Source organism: Protomyctophum bolini (genome assembly GCF_963924005.1).
Source record: "Protomyctophum bolini genome assembly, chromosome: 11".
NCBI classification, from domain to species: domain Eukaryota; kingdom Metazoa; phylum Chordata; class Actinopteri; order Myctophiformes; family Myctophidae; genus Protomyctophum; species Protomyctophum bolini.
The window spans coordinates 15803073-15819505 of NC_137872.1; the positions used below are offsets into that span (position 1 = coordinate 15803073).

The following is a 16433-nucleotide window of genomic DNA, read 5'->3' on the forward strand; positions in this document are numbered from 1 at the left end:
TTAGAATGTTTGCCAGCTCCTGCCCATGCTCTGAGGACTGCCAGTGTTTCCCCCACACACTGACCATATACACTCGCTAATTGTATCCCTGGGACGGCAGGATGTGCTTGTATGAGCTCGCACCTGTGTGTGTGTGTGTGTGTGTGTGTGTGTGTGGAGCCTGTGGAGGGTATACTTTGATGCACTCTGCCACACACTAAGCACGCACGGTGCAAAGTTGCACATTGTGTACATTCCCCAGCTTGAGTTCATCAGTGCAAAATTCAAAATGACACAAAAACATCGTCGTTAAGCTCATATTGTCTGAAACATCAGTGATGGCTTTCTCTTCCGACATCAAAGAGAGAGAGAGAGGAGCTTGAGCCTTGAGGGGAATACGTTACACATACAGAACACAGCAAACTGTAAGATTACTGAAAGCTTCTAGATACTGTACTGTATATGGACATGGTTTTTAAAACTCCATTATGACACAAACTGCTGTTTCATGTGAACGCGCGCTCTCCTGCATGTGTGTGTTCAAATCTGTGATTTATATATACTGTACACAAATGTCAAGCTTCAGATCCTTCTCTCGTTTTACTTTTCTTCTTAAAATGCAAATTATGGCGTGTTCAAAGGTGCACTGTTACACTAACATGAGTGGTGGCTGTTGGAATAATCTCATCAAAAAGACAGATTTCCGCCACACGTCCCTTCAGATCTCCTTCGTCATTCTTAGATATATTTTAGTGCCGGTGCGACACTTCAGCTACAAAGCTGTCTTCGCGGTGTTCATTCATCTCAGACACTTTGCATTTTGGATTACTTTAATTTCTCGACAGCAGTCGTTTTGGAAGAATTGTGTTTTTAAGTAGCCATTACCTCTGTTCCAAGACAGAGGAACCATGATAGATACAGTATTCCCCATATGAGCATGACAGCTTGCGTTGTGCGAGCATGTATCTATGTGAGTATACTGTATGCATATTGTGCAGTATTGTATGTCAAACAACAGGATATGTGTGTGTCATGATGTGTGTGCATACAGTGTGTTCCTTAACTCCAGTCCATACGTGGTTCGAGAGGATCAGCATCATGGTCATCGTACTCAACTGTGTGACCCTGGGCATGTACCAGCCCTGTGAGAACATCGACTGCACGTCCGACCGCTGCCAGATACTGCAGGTGGGTGTGTGTGTGTGTGTGTCGCTACTCTCCCTCTGCCAACTTGGGAAGAGCAACGCACTGACCTCATGCTTCCTTCAGTGCAGGAGTAATCCAAGCCGCTTCTTTTCACCTGACAGAATTTCCATTTATTCATTTTTTATTATGTTTTTTTGTGGCTTTCGCCTTTATTTTATATTTTTATGGAGGGATAGACAGTAGGCTGGCAGGAAATGGCGTGAGATATGGGGGGGAAGACATGCAGTAAAGGCCGTCGGGATCGGGAGTCGAACCCGCGACACACTGCCAGACTGGATTACCAGCCAAGGTGCCTGGACCATTGAGTCATGGTCCAGGCCAGAATTTCCATTTCTTATCAGCAGAAAGCTATATATAGCTTTGATTATTTTGGCTTATATTTATATTAGGATAAACTTGGGCGACTGTAAAGATGAAAGGGAAGCGGGGAGGAGGTCACATCCATTTCATCCCCGTATCCGTTTCAGAGCTTCCATGCTCCAGTCTAGACTGTATGACGGAAGCATTTGAAAATGTTGCGAGGCAAGTCTGGCTCGGGAGTGAGCTCTAGCATCCCTACTCTGGGGTTATGCTGAAAAGAAAAAGCTCACAATGCGTCACGACATGCTGTGTGTCAAACACCAAGTACAATGCCAACTCAGGTCCATTTTACTATTTAGTATTCGAGGCTATAAAAGCAGTGGTTGTTCATTGTTCAATTCAATTTTCAATTCAATTCAATTCAATTCAATTCAATTCTTCAGTTCCATTCCGACAGATCCAATTTCTGTTCAGTTGTATTCCATTCTATAAAATATATATCCACTTATATTGTCAAATTCACTGCCATGCAAAAAGCATCGTGACCCTGAGGTATATGTTCCCCTGTTTTCTCCACTCTCTCTCTCTCTCTTCCCTTCTTTCCTCCTTCCTTGTCTTGCTCTCTCCCCCTCATTTAATGTGGTAAACTATCTCTATCAATCCACATCACTCACCACATTCTCAACCCCGCTGCTATCACTTCCAAACCTGTCAAACTTGTCTTTCTCACAGTGCTTCATTTCCTAGTCCATAACCCTTTTCCCTTTCCACTCAAGCTCCCTTCTTCTCCTCTCTCTCTCTCTCTCTCTCTCTCTCTCTCTCTCTCTCTCTCTCTCTCTCTCTCTCTCTCGCTGTTGTCTCCCCAGGTACTGGTCCTGTTCTGGTTGTTGCTAATGGTAACAGGAGGGATTTTGCTAACAGTGCTGAGAGTTAAGCCCGGTTTGTACTTTGTCACACTGCGGTACAGCGCACCTAAAATAGTAGACTTGCAAGCTCACAGCGCGTCGGGTCCGCAACATGCTGTGAGCTTGTAGGTCTGCTATTTTAGGTGCGCGACACCGTCATGTGGGGAATCCTAAAGTCAGCTTGAGACTGAGGCTCTCTCCGTAATGCTAGTGAGCCCCTATGGGTCCTCTGGTACAATATCTGTGTGTCTAGTGCCACAAGGAAGGAAGGAACACGCATGCGCTTCTGACTGGTTTGTCGCCATGTGTAAAAAATTGTCAAAGTTGACCTTTTTGTAGCTCGACTCCTGATGCTGGGTGAAAAGACTCAATTGAAACCCCATTCTCAGAGCACGGCAACAGAATCACATTCAGGGTAAAGTCTACAGTCTATCAATGCAAGCTTGTAACGGTAGATAGGCTATTTTGGGCTAATATTACCCCAGAATATGGATGGGTTTCAAGTGGTTCATATATTTGTACATACCCAGTTGAGATCAGAAACAAATGTAGACAATATGAAAGCTGATAGGCTGACTGAAGAAGGAAAGCTGGTGACGGCGACAAGGCACTATGATGAATCTATCCCCCGTTTCACTCAGGACGGATGCAGCCAACATTAGATTAGAAGCGCAGCACGCCGGCTGCATTATTTATCAAAACAGCATTTTAACAGCACAACATGCTGCTCTACCCCATCGCTCACCCCATGCCGTGAGCTCTGTGCTCTGGCATTGTTTGGCTGCGTGTGTGCGCGTGTGCGTGTGTGCGTGTGTGTACTATATGCCTGAGAGAGAGATGAGTGGGGTAACATAGTACAGCTTTGCATTCTTGCTTGAAATGCACGAATAGGCACGGACTTCATGCTCTGACGAGTGTAAACACAGCATTGACAGTCCAGTCTGTCCTCTTCTCTTACTCAGCCTTCTTCCCCTGTTGTAAGATCTGTCAACTGCTTGACAGTACCTTGAACTATCCAGCTTCTTCAGATAAGCCTTTGTAAATATTGGTGGAGGATCTATAGTAAGTAGTAAGCGAAGCTATACTGTATCTTGATTGTATGAGGAAAAGGGCAATCTAGATGTGAAAAATGTATAGCAAAGAGAGTTAGAATGGACATGTATCAATCAGTCAAAAGGGAGACATCGAAGTGGCGAAGGATCAACATATGGAATGTCAGAACATTATGGAGATGGAAGCGTGATCATATACTGAGGCGTGTTACAAGAACGGGTATAAGGTTTAATGTTTAACGATTAGGGGCTTTTATGCCTTTATTGATAGTAGACAGTAGAGAGAGAGACAGGAAGAATGGGGAGAGAGACGAGGAGTGACATACGGCAGAGGCCGTCGGGACCGGAAGTCGAACCCACGGCACGCCATCAGGGTGGCTTAGCAGCCTAGCTGCCCATGAGTTGAGCTAACCGTCCGGGCCAATCATTTTTAAGCAAAAAATGCATCGCCCTATACTAGTATTCCCTAGTAATAGTATTCCCCTGACTTCATCATTTCAGTTCCACCAATCCACTTTCCCTCCAAATTATGGGCGAAACATGACATCATCAATATGATGTTATCAACATGACGTCAGAGACCTTGTATTGTTGAGGGGCGCTAGCCCCTCCTATACTGCTTTTGTCCCCACACGTCTCAATATTTGCCATTGGGTCAAATGTCTGCCAAATATGACGTAAATCTTGTCCCCACATACTGTAACTCTCTGAGTTACAGACTTGTAAAGGTGCGTTCAGACTTGGATGGTTAGAGCAGTGTGATTACAAACAAAGTCAATGCAAAGACGTGAAGTAGAACGAGCGCCGTGAACGCACGTGGCGCGACCTGGCACAGCACAAACGGGGCGAACCGAGGCGGATATTTAAATTCAAGTCTGAACGCACCTTTTGGATCCATTTGGTTCCTATCCATCAATAATTTAGCTGCGGACCCCTGGAACTCCTTCAAGGACCACTGTGGGGTCTCCGGACCCCACTTTGAGAATCACTGTTCTACCAAGGAGAAATGATTGACAGCAGCTGAACAGTCGGACAAGGAAGCAAAAAGCTATCAAAGGAAGCGCACCTGCTCTGCGTGTCAGTGAAAATGCTTATTTGTACTTTGTTAATTTATATTCATGGACTAGTCTATGTAAATTAGGAAAGCTTCCTTGTGCACTGTGAACTTTTTGGGGATTCATCATTTGACTGCAGATTACTGCTTTCATTAGTATGCTGCAAGAAAACATTATTTCTGCGAGTGTGCACGGATGCATGTTGTACATTCCGAGGCAGTTTATTATTTGATTAAATCATATTTGGGCATATCGTCATTGCAAACTTTATTGGTTAAATATTTATAAAACCCACTTTGAACCTGCCATCCCTATTTGTGGCATGTCATTACAGGCAAAAATAATAAAAATAGAAAATAAATCAAATAAAATAGCAAATCCGTAAGCTCACAACAACACTGCATCGCGCACAGTCACACACGCACGCAGATATACGCCGCCATTGTACACTCACAACACAAGCAATCACGACATACGGTACATGCAAAGTAACCAGCTGCTCTCCTTTCAGAGACATTGCGCTTCTAAATAAGAAATGGAGGCACCAACATTGTGAGGTTATCCACCCTCATAGCGCGTGTTTTGATGAATAATTCACATGCACATTTCTCGGTTGGCTGTGGGTGGTGTGTTTGGCTAAGTGTCCCTACGAGGAGTGAGTTTACGTCTTAAGGGATCAGACTCTAAAACACAAACCGTCCTCTTGAAAGTACACCTTTCTCCAAAAGTTTTCTAACCAGACTTGAACGCCAGCAATGCATCCATTATTCTGGGGAGAATATTAGCCCAAAGAAACGGTCGACAGATCGACAAGCTTGTTTTGAGCTTGTATAGACTGGCTATCTTTGGCAAAGAGCTTTGGTGTAGTTGGAAAAAGAACACACCAAGTACCAAGTTCAACTCTGGTTCGTTCTAATATAGACAGTCTTAGTTGCTGCGAGAGTGAGGTCTAGCGAACACCAACTCTGGATTCCTGGATCGCTGCCCTCCACAAATTCCTATCCAACATCAGGTTCTTGAGCTCTGCAGTGTTGTCAGCCAAGCTGTCGCGCCGCAGCACGTCTACATAGGTGGTACGCTTCTTTCCCCTCCTGACTTTTCCCTGGGTTGGCTCCCATAGGGTAAATTTACTTGCCTCAAGTTCTGGGTGCCTGACGCAGTGCCCTGCCAGCCTCATCCTTCTCTCTCTGACTTTGTCCGTGACGCGTGGTAGGTCCCCATAGAGGTCCACATTTCTGATGCGGTCCGTCCATGTGACACCTAGTGCCATTCGTAGCATTCTTGTGTAGACTCCATCCAGGGCTTTTTCCTGTACAGTCTAAGTGGGTAAAAAGAGCAGAAAAAGCATGTACACGGCTACACGCGTGCAGAGATTAACACCAATCTTTTACTTAAGTAAACATAGCAACCAGAATGTTGAAATACGTTTAAATCCTGTATTCAAAGTAGAATTTCACAATCATAGATCAATGGTTATGTGCAATCATAGATCATAGATGTGCAATCATAGATCAATGGTTATGTGCAAAGCTCCACCATTCTGCAGAATGTCTCTGCACGATGTCAACGACATCTCTCCTCCCTCCCGACGTTGTTCTCTTGTCTCTTGCCACCATCTATTTCTGACTTAGACAAAGAGGAGTCTGCACCTCCTCCCCCGAAGAAACGTGAAAAAATCTACAAATCTGTGAATGGCGATTTAGCTTACGCAGCATAGCCTGTAACTACATCATTTCACGGCCATTCATCAGTGATGGGAGCCAAAGAGCTCGATGTCTGTCTTCACATCAAAGTTATCCATGGCTATCCGAGTGTGTTGCGAGTGTTGTACGTGATTTAGCGTCATGTCAGGTTATCGGGTCGTTAGACTGCAGTTTAATGGCCGTCATGCCTGCAGAATAGCCAGCAGTGTTGAAAACCTTTACAGTGTAATTGACACCATTGTTTAGTAGCCTGGAAACCAGATGAATCTATCACAGGAAAACATAATCCCTGCAGTGATATTATTCTGGCCATGCCAGGCTAATTGCTTAGTCCCTCTACAGGGCCAGCCCAGGGGGTTTCAAACATTTTCATTTCATAGACCCTCAAATTCAGTAGAGGGACTTTCAATTGACTTTTACACAAGTTTTCAATACAATATAGAGCCTCTGATGGTTCCATGAAAGCGATGCTAAAATATTATAGTAGTAAATCTGCATAATATTAATAATTCTGGATGTGGTACTGCTATCTGAGTTAGTCAGCTTGGACTCATAAAGAGGTCATACTTGTCTTCGTGTGGGACAAAAAAAACATCCTGCCTCAAATAAAAACCTTATGCCTTTAAATTAACCTGTAAATTCAGTAAAGTCAGTGCTTATAAGCTTAACAGTAATCCTCATTGTTGATTCTGTTAATCGTTTGTTTCATCAGAATTTTGTATGAAGAAGATTGGTGGGTACATACATTCAGGGCTACTGTATAAAATAGTAAAAAAGTTATATCTCAAGCAAATATTCAAAGAGCCCCTCATAGTCGGTCACTAATTCAATGTCAATGAACACCAAAACAATATATACTAAATATTAATAGGCCTATTTCCAAATCTTGATGCTTTAAAGATGAACTTTGGTTTAATCTTAGTTTTTTCTTTGCCACTATGCAACTAATAGAAAGAAAGGAACTTGCCAGTATGAACTTCAAAATAAAACCTTTATTGAGTAACCTGCCTCTTCTGATACTATTCAGTGAGTCTTATTTTGAAGAGCCAGTACAGGAAGTCTGATTACTAGCTACTTGTCAGATGCTAGGGGAAGTCAAAGCTGAATAATGGATTATGCTCATATGAACCTTTTTACCAACGTGAACACCATGCAATATGGAAACTACTGATCCTTCAATCATCCATTGCAGTAGTGGTGAGTCTCATGGATTGCTCTCTCTCTCTGCCCCCCCCCCCCCCCCCTCCTGTCACTTTCTCACTGTTTTTTGATTGGCACTTTTCACCCTCAAGGTTTCAACCTCCAGGAAGAAACACAAAGGGAAGATGTCATTGCACATAACAACCACACAAAGGGGTTTAAGAAAAACTTTAATGTTTAGCTTAGGGAGACAGTTGTCACCCATGTTTGTAGACTGAATTTACTTTCCGAGTACGTATCATTGGAACAGCAGAAAGGAAATTCAGTTCCCTTTTAGCTGTTCTATCCTAAAACACTGAATGCATAAAAACAATTGTTAGTTCCTAAACCATTACGCAAGCATCACATCCCTGGGCTAATTCTACTAACTAATTTACTTTTAATGTAGGCAGAATTCAAGTAAACAAACACTCCTATGGGATAAGCTGCTCGTCTGAATTTAGATGAAACAATAAATTGTGTTTTTCATGTGCTATTTGCCTAATGCTCTATTTCCAAACAACAAATAGTTTCAACCAACTCCCCGGCCCACAGGTTGGAAATCGCTGGGTTTATTTGTCACTCACTCTTACAGGTACAGGAAGAACTTTTTCCCAAGCCTTGAGCCTCAGGCTGTGAGACGCCTTCTAGTCCACACCATCATGAACAGTCCATTACTGGGATGCTGTTGTGTTTATCCCTCATAATCCTTTTAGCAGTGGTGGAAGAAGTACTCCCATTATTTACTTAATACCACAAGTATAAATACTCTGTTACAAGTATAAAGGACCTTTGTTCAAGAATGCACTTGAGTAAATGTACAAAAGTACAATGGGCCAAATGTTTAGCCTGACACTCATTTTTCACAATTTTCATTTTGTTTCACTTCATCATTTATATTTCAATGGTAGCGATTCAGGGCTGGAGCCAGGCTACCAAACATTTTCAAAAATTGTCAATCTACATGCTCACAATACGGCATGCTATGAGCTAACTGAGCATGCAGATAGGCTATTTTCAAATAGACAAAGTATAAAATAGGCTAAATTGGTTAATATTTTTATAATCAAAATCTATAGGGTAACTTCTAACTAAGTTTCCAAATAATTGTACTGGATTAAAAAGTACAATATTTGTCTCTAAGTGGAGTAGAAAACATACAGTACATTAAGGTAAGGTACAGTACTCAAGTTCAGTCAGACAACTCTTGGACTGAATTAAATATTTTTATTGAGCATAACATTTGAGCATTGCTATTTGAAGCAGACGTATTGGCGTCAAGGCGCTGTCCCTATTCATTCCCTCTAAGCATTAAAAAATATATATTTTGTGATATGCCAAATAAATATAAAGGGAATTAAGACCTCCAAGGGAAATATAGGAACAGAGACAGGTGGGGAGGTGGTGGTATTACAACAATGCAGCAGAGACAACAGACAGCAGCAACAGAGAGGCCATTCCATGCAGGCACATACTGTAATATTATTGTCACATGCGTCACGCAGATCAGGCCGGAGCTCAAGCTCCCAGTGGTGTGCTTTCTCGGCCGACCACAGCCTCCTCCGCAGAACTCACAGATCCACACGGTGATGCATGGCCCCCCGGCAGTGGAATAGAAGGCTCTCGTGACTTCTGTGAGAACTTGAATTCCCTCGGCGTGCATGCATGTGTCAGTGTGCGTGTACATGTGTGCGTGCATGTGTCAGTGTGCATGTACAGTATTTGTGCGTGCATGTGTCAGTGTGCGTGCATGTGTCAGTGTGCGTGCATGTGTGAGTGAACCAGTGACTGACCCTTTGTATGTTTTTCCAAGTGTACAGGATGTGTTGTTTCAAACTAAAAACGCATGGGCATGCACATGCCTTCATTTTAGTTGCAGTTGTTGTTGATCTGCTGTTTTCATGTGTCACTCTGCTATAACTAAAAACAATGTCTTGAGCCAGTCATTCTGTTTACCTCTGAACAGCACTCAATAAATCTAATCAGACCTAAATCAATCTGCAATTCCAATGTTGATTCTGCGGATTTCGCCCTTTTTGTTTCTGATGAAGAAGTTTGCCTAGCAAGCATTGCGTTTATGATCCGAATTAACTTAAAGTCTTCGGTAAAAAAAAAGAACAAAAACCTATGCTATTTTTCTATTCTGATAGTGTTACCCTCTACTAATTTGAACTTGACATACAGTACATTAAGTCTGTTGTTTAGATCTACTGAGAAGACTAAACTATAAATAACAGACTTAATTGATGACCTGCGACCTACAGTCTAGGTTATTATCAGGCAGACGTGCTCTCTGCTGCCCTGCTTGAATATCAAGACCCTGTGAAGCTGTGGTGTCGAGAGGCAGCAGATTGTGTGTGTGTGTGTGTGTGTGTGTGTGTGTGTGAGAGAAGAATCTGTAATGAGGGATGAAGTGCAGCCACACTGCTTTTCGTCACATATGCTCTGTTCCATTTTCTGAAAAATAACCGTTTTGGAGAGAGAGCGAGAGATCAGATCAAATGGCATGATCCCGTAGAGTGCAAAGAAAATCAGATACCAGGTAAACATCAAAGGTTGTATCTGTCTAAACGTGCTACCTGAATTACGTCCTTAGCATTTTGTGGTCAAACAGTAATAGAATAACAGTAATAGAATAACATGTACCGTACATGTAACCGACATCTGCATATAGAATCTATCACCAGTAAGGCACCCTGAGGGCGAGAAGCGACCTCGACAGGTGGGGAAGAATCAACATACTGTATGGAATGTCTGAACTGGTCAGCTCCTATGGAGATCTAAAGGTTTGAGGTCAGATGTAGAGTTGCTGACCGGCTCCATATATGCAGATCTAGGTGATCATCCAGTCTTCTCCATGTATGGTTATCCAGGGCTAGATGTGATCAGTGTCGTGATCTTCATATACGGAGATGGCCATATATGGAGTTGGAAGAGGGGTTCATTCCACAGCTTGAGAACCACGAGGGAGAAAGAGTCCAAGATGCTTGAAGTGTGTCAGGCCAGACCAGGGTTAGGGTTTACCCTAACCCTGGAGAGAAGGAAATAACAGACTTCGTATATTAGCTGTTCTAAAAGAGTGGGATGTACTGTATGTGGTGGTGGATACAAGCAGGACATACATACAGTATAGCAAACATAATGCAAACATAACTCTCTCTCTCTCTCTCTCTCTCTCTGTCTGTCTCCTTGTCTTTCTCTTGCTGTCTCGCTCTCCTCTCCCCCCTCACTCTCTCCTTGTCTCTGCCTTCATCTGTGCTTATAGTAGTCTTACATTTGTCCTTAATTACTGTGCGTTCCTTTGTTCCTGCTCCTTCTCTTCATAATTCTCTCGTTCACAATCGTTCTCTTGGTTTGGTGTGTTTGTTCCATCTCGCCGCGTGGGTGGGTGCACATTGAGCGCCATATGTCTTCTCTGCCATACACACACACAAACACACAAACACACACACACACACACACACACACACACACACACACACACACAGAGACACGCATCTGCATTTGTTTTACTATACTTTTTAGGTGTTCCATTTATTTCTGTTATATTAATTCCCCTGACACTCTCACCACTGTACCTTAAGTCATGGTGTGTAACATTCATATTAGTACCGGTAGTCTATTTTGGTGATGTCCCTTGTAGCTCCATTACATTTACATTTGTCTATAGGAATGGTGAAAAAAGGAACGTGTTGTCAGAAACAGTATTTTTGAAGTTGAAACTATATAAATACATATCTAGAAAGTGGTGCCTATTCAGGTGTGAATGTCGGGAGTATAGACACAAATAAATAATAATGTTTAGTAGTGTTTCGAGAACTTGCCAAAAAACTGGAATGATTATTGTGAAAAAGATTACTTTTATTTAACACACATGGTTTTCTCTTGGGAGTCAGACTGCTGCTCATTGTTTTGTCCATGGGGACATCATCTGTCTCTCTGTTACTCACACACACTGTGGCACGCACGCACGCACGTACATGCATACGCACGCACTCTCTCCTCAGTGTTCATTTAAGAGATGGACGCAGATGGACTCTCTCACTGAGTTAAATTGACACTAATGATTTGACTGTGTACACACAGGTGTCCATATTGTTCCATCAGCTACTCGCAGCAGCAGCACAGCAATAATGACATCAGACAGAAGACAGATGGCACTGCATTCATGGAAACCATTAACATGATTCATTATTAGCCTTTTACTAATTGTCCTTAGTATAAATAACGGTCCATCGCGCTTTGACACACGCTTTGAGTACAAATGCAAATGCTGTGTGTGTATCTGTCTCTGTGCTGCCTGTCTTTCAATTTCCGTGTTTCTATCGAGCCAAATCAAGCCCATTCATCTTCTTCCTGAAGAGCCGAGCCGCCAATCAGCTGAGAGGGGGGGAACTCAACCCTCATTTGTATGTTTTAAAGCAGGCAGCCGGCCTGTCTCCAGGCGACCGGGAGAGATTGGAAACACCATTAAGACAGATTAAGAAACTTTGTCAAGGAGTGGAGCTGTTTGCTCTCATGAATGATACCCAGGAAAATCCTCACGGTTCATTTTACTCTGAAAGTGAACCATGCAGTTAGGTTCTATTTGGTTCATATGCTCACTTAATTAGCTTGTAGATTATTTATTTTTTCGGTTAAGAAGCTATTTCAAACAAAGGGTTTTTTGACTGACTGTCAAAAACAGCTATTTTGACAGCAGTAATTGCCTGTCATAATTTCACCCCCCAGTATTAGGATGTTGATATTCATTCATCAGCCAACACTCCCCTCTCACAGGTAGTGAGTGACTTTATGCAAATGACACCGATTATCTGGTTAATATGTTTAACACAATGTTTCTCTCTATCTTACTGCCATGTTAACATAATTAACTCTCTCTCACTCTGCCCATTCTCTCTCTCTTCTTTCCCACAGATGTTTGACGCGTTCATCTACATCTTCTTTGCTCTGGAGATGGTGGTGAAGATGGTGGCTCTGGGGATCTTTGGGCGTCGTTGCTACCTGGGAGACACCTGGAACAGGCTGGATTTCTTCATCGTCATGACCGGGTAAGAGACGATACCACCAAGGTCTACATCTAGAAATCCCAATGTCTTTTGACATTTTGTGTTTTATTTTGTGTTTTTTTCTCTTTTGTTTTTGTCGTTCATTTAATCCCAAACAAATATCTAAAAATGTACCGGCTGGATTGCAATGGAATTTTATTTGCACATTCATGTTCCTCAGAGGATCGCCCTATAGCTGACACATTCATGTTCCTCAGAGGATCTCCCTATAGCTGACACATTCATGTTCCTCAGAGGATCTCCCTATAGCTGATCTCATTCATGTTCCTCAGAGGATCGCCCCTACTATTATTGTTAGTAATACATAAAATGGTGGCATTAGGCCAGGATTTCCAATTGCACACAAGTTATCTCAGAATCAAGTTGTCAGATTGTTGAACCTGAGCTCCCTGGACCCTGGGAGATTTACAGTTAGTAACTATGTGAGTTTACCCATATCTTAAGACCTCTGAACCTACTGGTTTTGTTGACCCCATGGCTTTTCCTCTAACGCCACACCAACGTCAAGGTGTGTATCAGGACAAGCATGGGCGACGGGGGCTGCTATAAGACTCTTAAGGTCATTGCACACTGCTGTGTTAGGTCATTGCACACTGCTGTGTTAGGTCATTGCACACTGCTGTGTTAGGTCATTGCACACTGCTGTGTTAGGTCCTTGCACACTGCTGTGTTAGGTCCTTGCACACTGCTGTGTTAGGTCCTTGCCAGTGTTGGGTGTAACGGCGCTATTAATAACGGCGTTATGTAAGGGAATACTTTTATTGGTAACGTAACTTGTTAGTTTTGCAATTTAGTAGTTAGTTCCTTAGTTACATTTCCAACAAAGTAATCCCGTTACTATAATGTGTCCCTGTTCATTCTGTTGGCAGGATTTAAAAATAATAAAGCCCCGAATGTCTGCGGAGTTTATTTCTCCTGCCTTCTGTGTGATTTATCCTTCCAAGCCCACTATACCATGTACTATACATCCTGCGTCTACTACATCCTGTAGTTCACTTAAGAAATAAAAGTATTGTTACAAGTAGCTTTTATTTTGAAGAGGAAGAGGAAGTTATTAGCAGCTACCATGACAGTCGACTAGAAGGGCCGGCACTGCCGGGTGGTGGAATAATAAAAACAACATGCTTTTAGCCAAAGTTCATAAAAAAAACCAAAGCATGCGTCTCTGACTTAAACAATGTAGGCTAAACACTTTGGAATTACGTTAAACATGGTGTATCCTCCGTGGTGGCGTCATTAGGTGAGTACTAGTAAATTAATTGTTAAGTTTCATAGTATCATTCATTCATCATCAACAGGCTGTTGTTGATGATGCCCCCCAAAATGAACAGGTTACACAGCCTACAGCTAGGATTCTCATTATGTTACTGTCACTGCCTGCAAGGATGGCCGCCGTGCCATTTCTTATAAACTATCTAATTCATACGTGGGTCGTCGTGGGTCCACGTGGAGTTGTTATTGTTGTTCATGGGCCACGGTGCGCGGCGTGGAGAGGGCATCAGAGCGCAGCGCAACAGCCTAGTCTGGTATTGTCTGTACTCTCTGCACTATAGCTCTTTCTGTCCAGTCCTACGTGTATAGGCTGGCGATTGTGGCGACTTATATTCGTTAATAAAGAGAGCTGTAAAGGGGATATTGTCTATGGTCAGTTCATGTTGTGTATCATTCTCGTTTTTAACCGGGCCGTGATAATGCGGCGCATTGACGGTAGGCAGTAGGGCTAATACAATGTAACCAACTTGCGCAAGCATAAAAAAATGGGTTTTAACTGTCTGGTAACGGAAAATAACGGAAAATAATCGAACTTGTTACTTTTCTCAGAAGGTAATCTGTAACGGTAAGGGATTATTTTTATGGGCAGTAATCCAGTAACCTAACGACGTTACTTTAGAAAGTAACGATGCCCAACACTGGTCCTTGCACACTGCTGTGTTAGGTTTTTGATTGATTGAAATTGATTGAAATCTTTATTAACAGTTTGCAGAATTACAGTACATTTCAAGCACAAACTCAATACAAAGACTGTTAACTGTGAGTGGACGACCCAATTAAGCCTTACACTTGTTTACAACAGGGTCCACATTGTTCAATTCATCAAAACATTTAGAGACAAACAAATAGACACTTCTATGTAGTTAAAGAACAGTAATATGCTGTGTTATGCTGTGTTAGGTCATTGCACACTGCTGTGTTAGGTCATTGCACACTGCTGTGTTAGGTCCTTGCAGACTGGTCTCGTTTAGTTTTGTTGCTGGCCCGTCCCCTTGGTATTTTATTTCCCTGCTATTGAGGCAGGCAAAGGTACTGTATATAGCTGGGAGGGAGACAGTGTATAGGAGAGGCACAGCATATTACTGTAGACATGCTCTGGTGGGTTTTGATGCTATGTCAGCAGCAGGCTTGTGTGTGTGTGTGTGTGTGTGTGTGTGTGTGTGTGTGTGTGTGTGTGCGCGCGCGATACAGTGTGACATTTCACAGCTGGATATATATACAGTAGAAAATAACTTGAACTTTTGTTTGTTGTGGTAAATAATAAATGAAAGCAAGGTCACCCTGATCTGGCAACTTTTCTTCTCCTGCATTAATGAAGGATACAGATTGACACGCATGCACGCACGCACGCGCACACACACACACACACACACACACACACACACACACACACACACACACACTTTGTCATTTTAATAGGACACAAAGCAAGCATTAACTGCAGTATTTTCAGGGCGGGTAGATTGATGATGATCTACATTTGGACTTGATGGATCCGTGTTTGTGTCTGTAATGCATACAGTGTGTGTGAGACTGCAGCGTGCCAATGTTCATAGTGTGCACTGCGTGTGCGTGCGTGCGTGTGTCAGATCTCCCTCCCTCTTGGCAGCATCCGTTAGATTAGCATCTAAGCTAATTGCAGAGGGCAGCGCCAGCCTTGCCAGGCCAAATCACAGCCGACAGTCTGCTCGTTAAGAGCACGGTCCAGCACACTGTAACAGTGAGTGCTACTGTACACAGTCAAATCCTTAGTGTTCATTCATCCAGTTCTCCATTACATCTGGCCAGTTTGTTGGTATACGTTCTTGAGTACATCCACTTATGTTAGTGTGGGACGTCCTCTTGATCAATGCCCATGTGTTGGTTCCCACAGCACCAATTTGCTGGCTGGCAGTTCTGCTAGTTCTCCTGGCTGCTATTTTCTATCTCACCCTTGGTATTCCCTCATAACATCGTAACCTCATATAACATGTACACTCTTTCTGATGTTAAGTACTGTATACACAACATTCTGGTGTAGCACCCGTCTAGAGACTTCTGCAGGGTTGGCTTCAGGGTCCAGAATTCACTGTCGTATAGAAGAACAGACTTCACCGTTGCATAGAAGAAGCTGAGTTTGATTTGGCGGGGGAGGCTGGAGTTCCATACACTGGTCATGCCATTCAGGGCTCTCCATGCAAGTGCCTTCCTCACTTTCAGATCTTGCTCGGAGTTGACCCATGAGCCCAGGCCTCAGCACAGTGCCTCCTGTTGTTGCCAGAGGTGGATATTGCGGTGAGAGGTTATAGGTGATAACCTCAGTTTTCTTGGAATTTAGCCTAAGGTAAACCATGGCACACTCTAACTCTACTCTGTTCAGGAGAAAAAAGATGATTTAATATTTTATGCAACATGAACAGTCCACTGAGCCCCATAGTGAGATCATCTCTTCATGTGCACATCGAAAAACAAGACATCGCTTGTAGGTCTGCTATTTTTGAAAAATCGAAGAACGACTGACATAGAAACATAGCTTTTTCAGAAAACTGTCAGGATGTAGAAGACATTTTTAGAATCTGATCTCAGGTCAAAATACCATTAAGGGACAGAGAAAGCTCCTCCGTAATCTTCGGGCAGCAGCTGGTAAAGTGCAGGTGTGGGTAAAGTGAGGGTTGGGTAAAGTCGGAGACGAAATTGGAGCCCAGGGTGTTCAGTGCACAAGTTGCTGAGAGGC

The 16433-nt window shown here is 42.9% G+C and overlaps 1 protein-coding gene across 1 annotated transcript in view; it reads left to right on the plus strand.

Annotated features, from left to right (window-relative positions):
* LOC308323308 (voltage-dependent T-type calcium channel subunit alpha-1I-like) overlaps positions 1 to 16433 on the plus strand; it is a gene marked incomplete at its 3' end in the record, with an annotated part of 202182 nt that overhangs the window by 58060 nt on the left and 127689 nt on the right. The window contains exons 2-3 of the mRNA XM_080775029.1: positions 1068 to 1167; positions 12297 to 12430. Of these exons, the coding sequence (XP_080631155.1) occupies positions 1068 to 1167; positions 12297 to 12430 (234 nt within the window). The remainder of the gene's footprint in view (positions 1 to 1067; positions 1168 to 12296; positions 12431 to 16433) is intronic.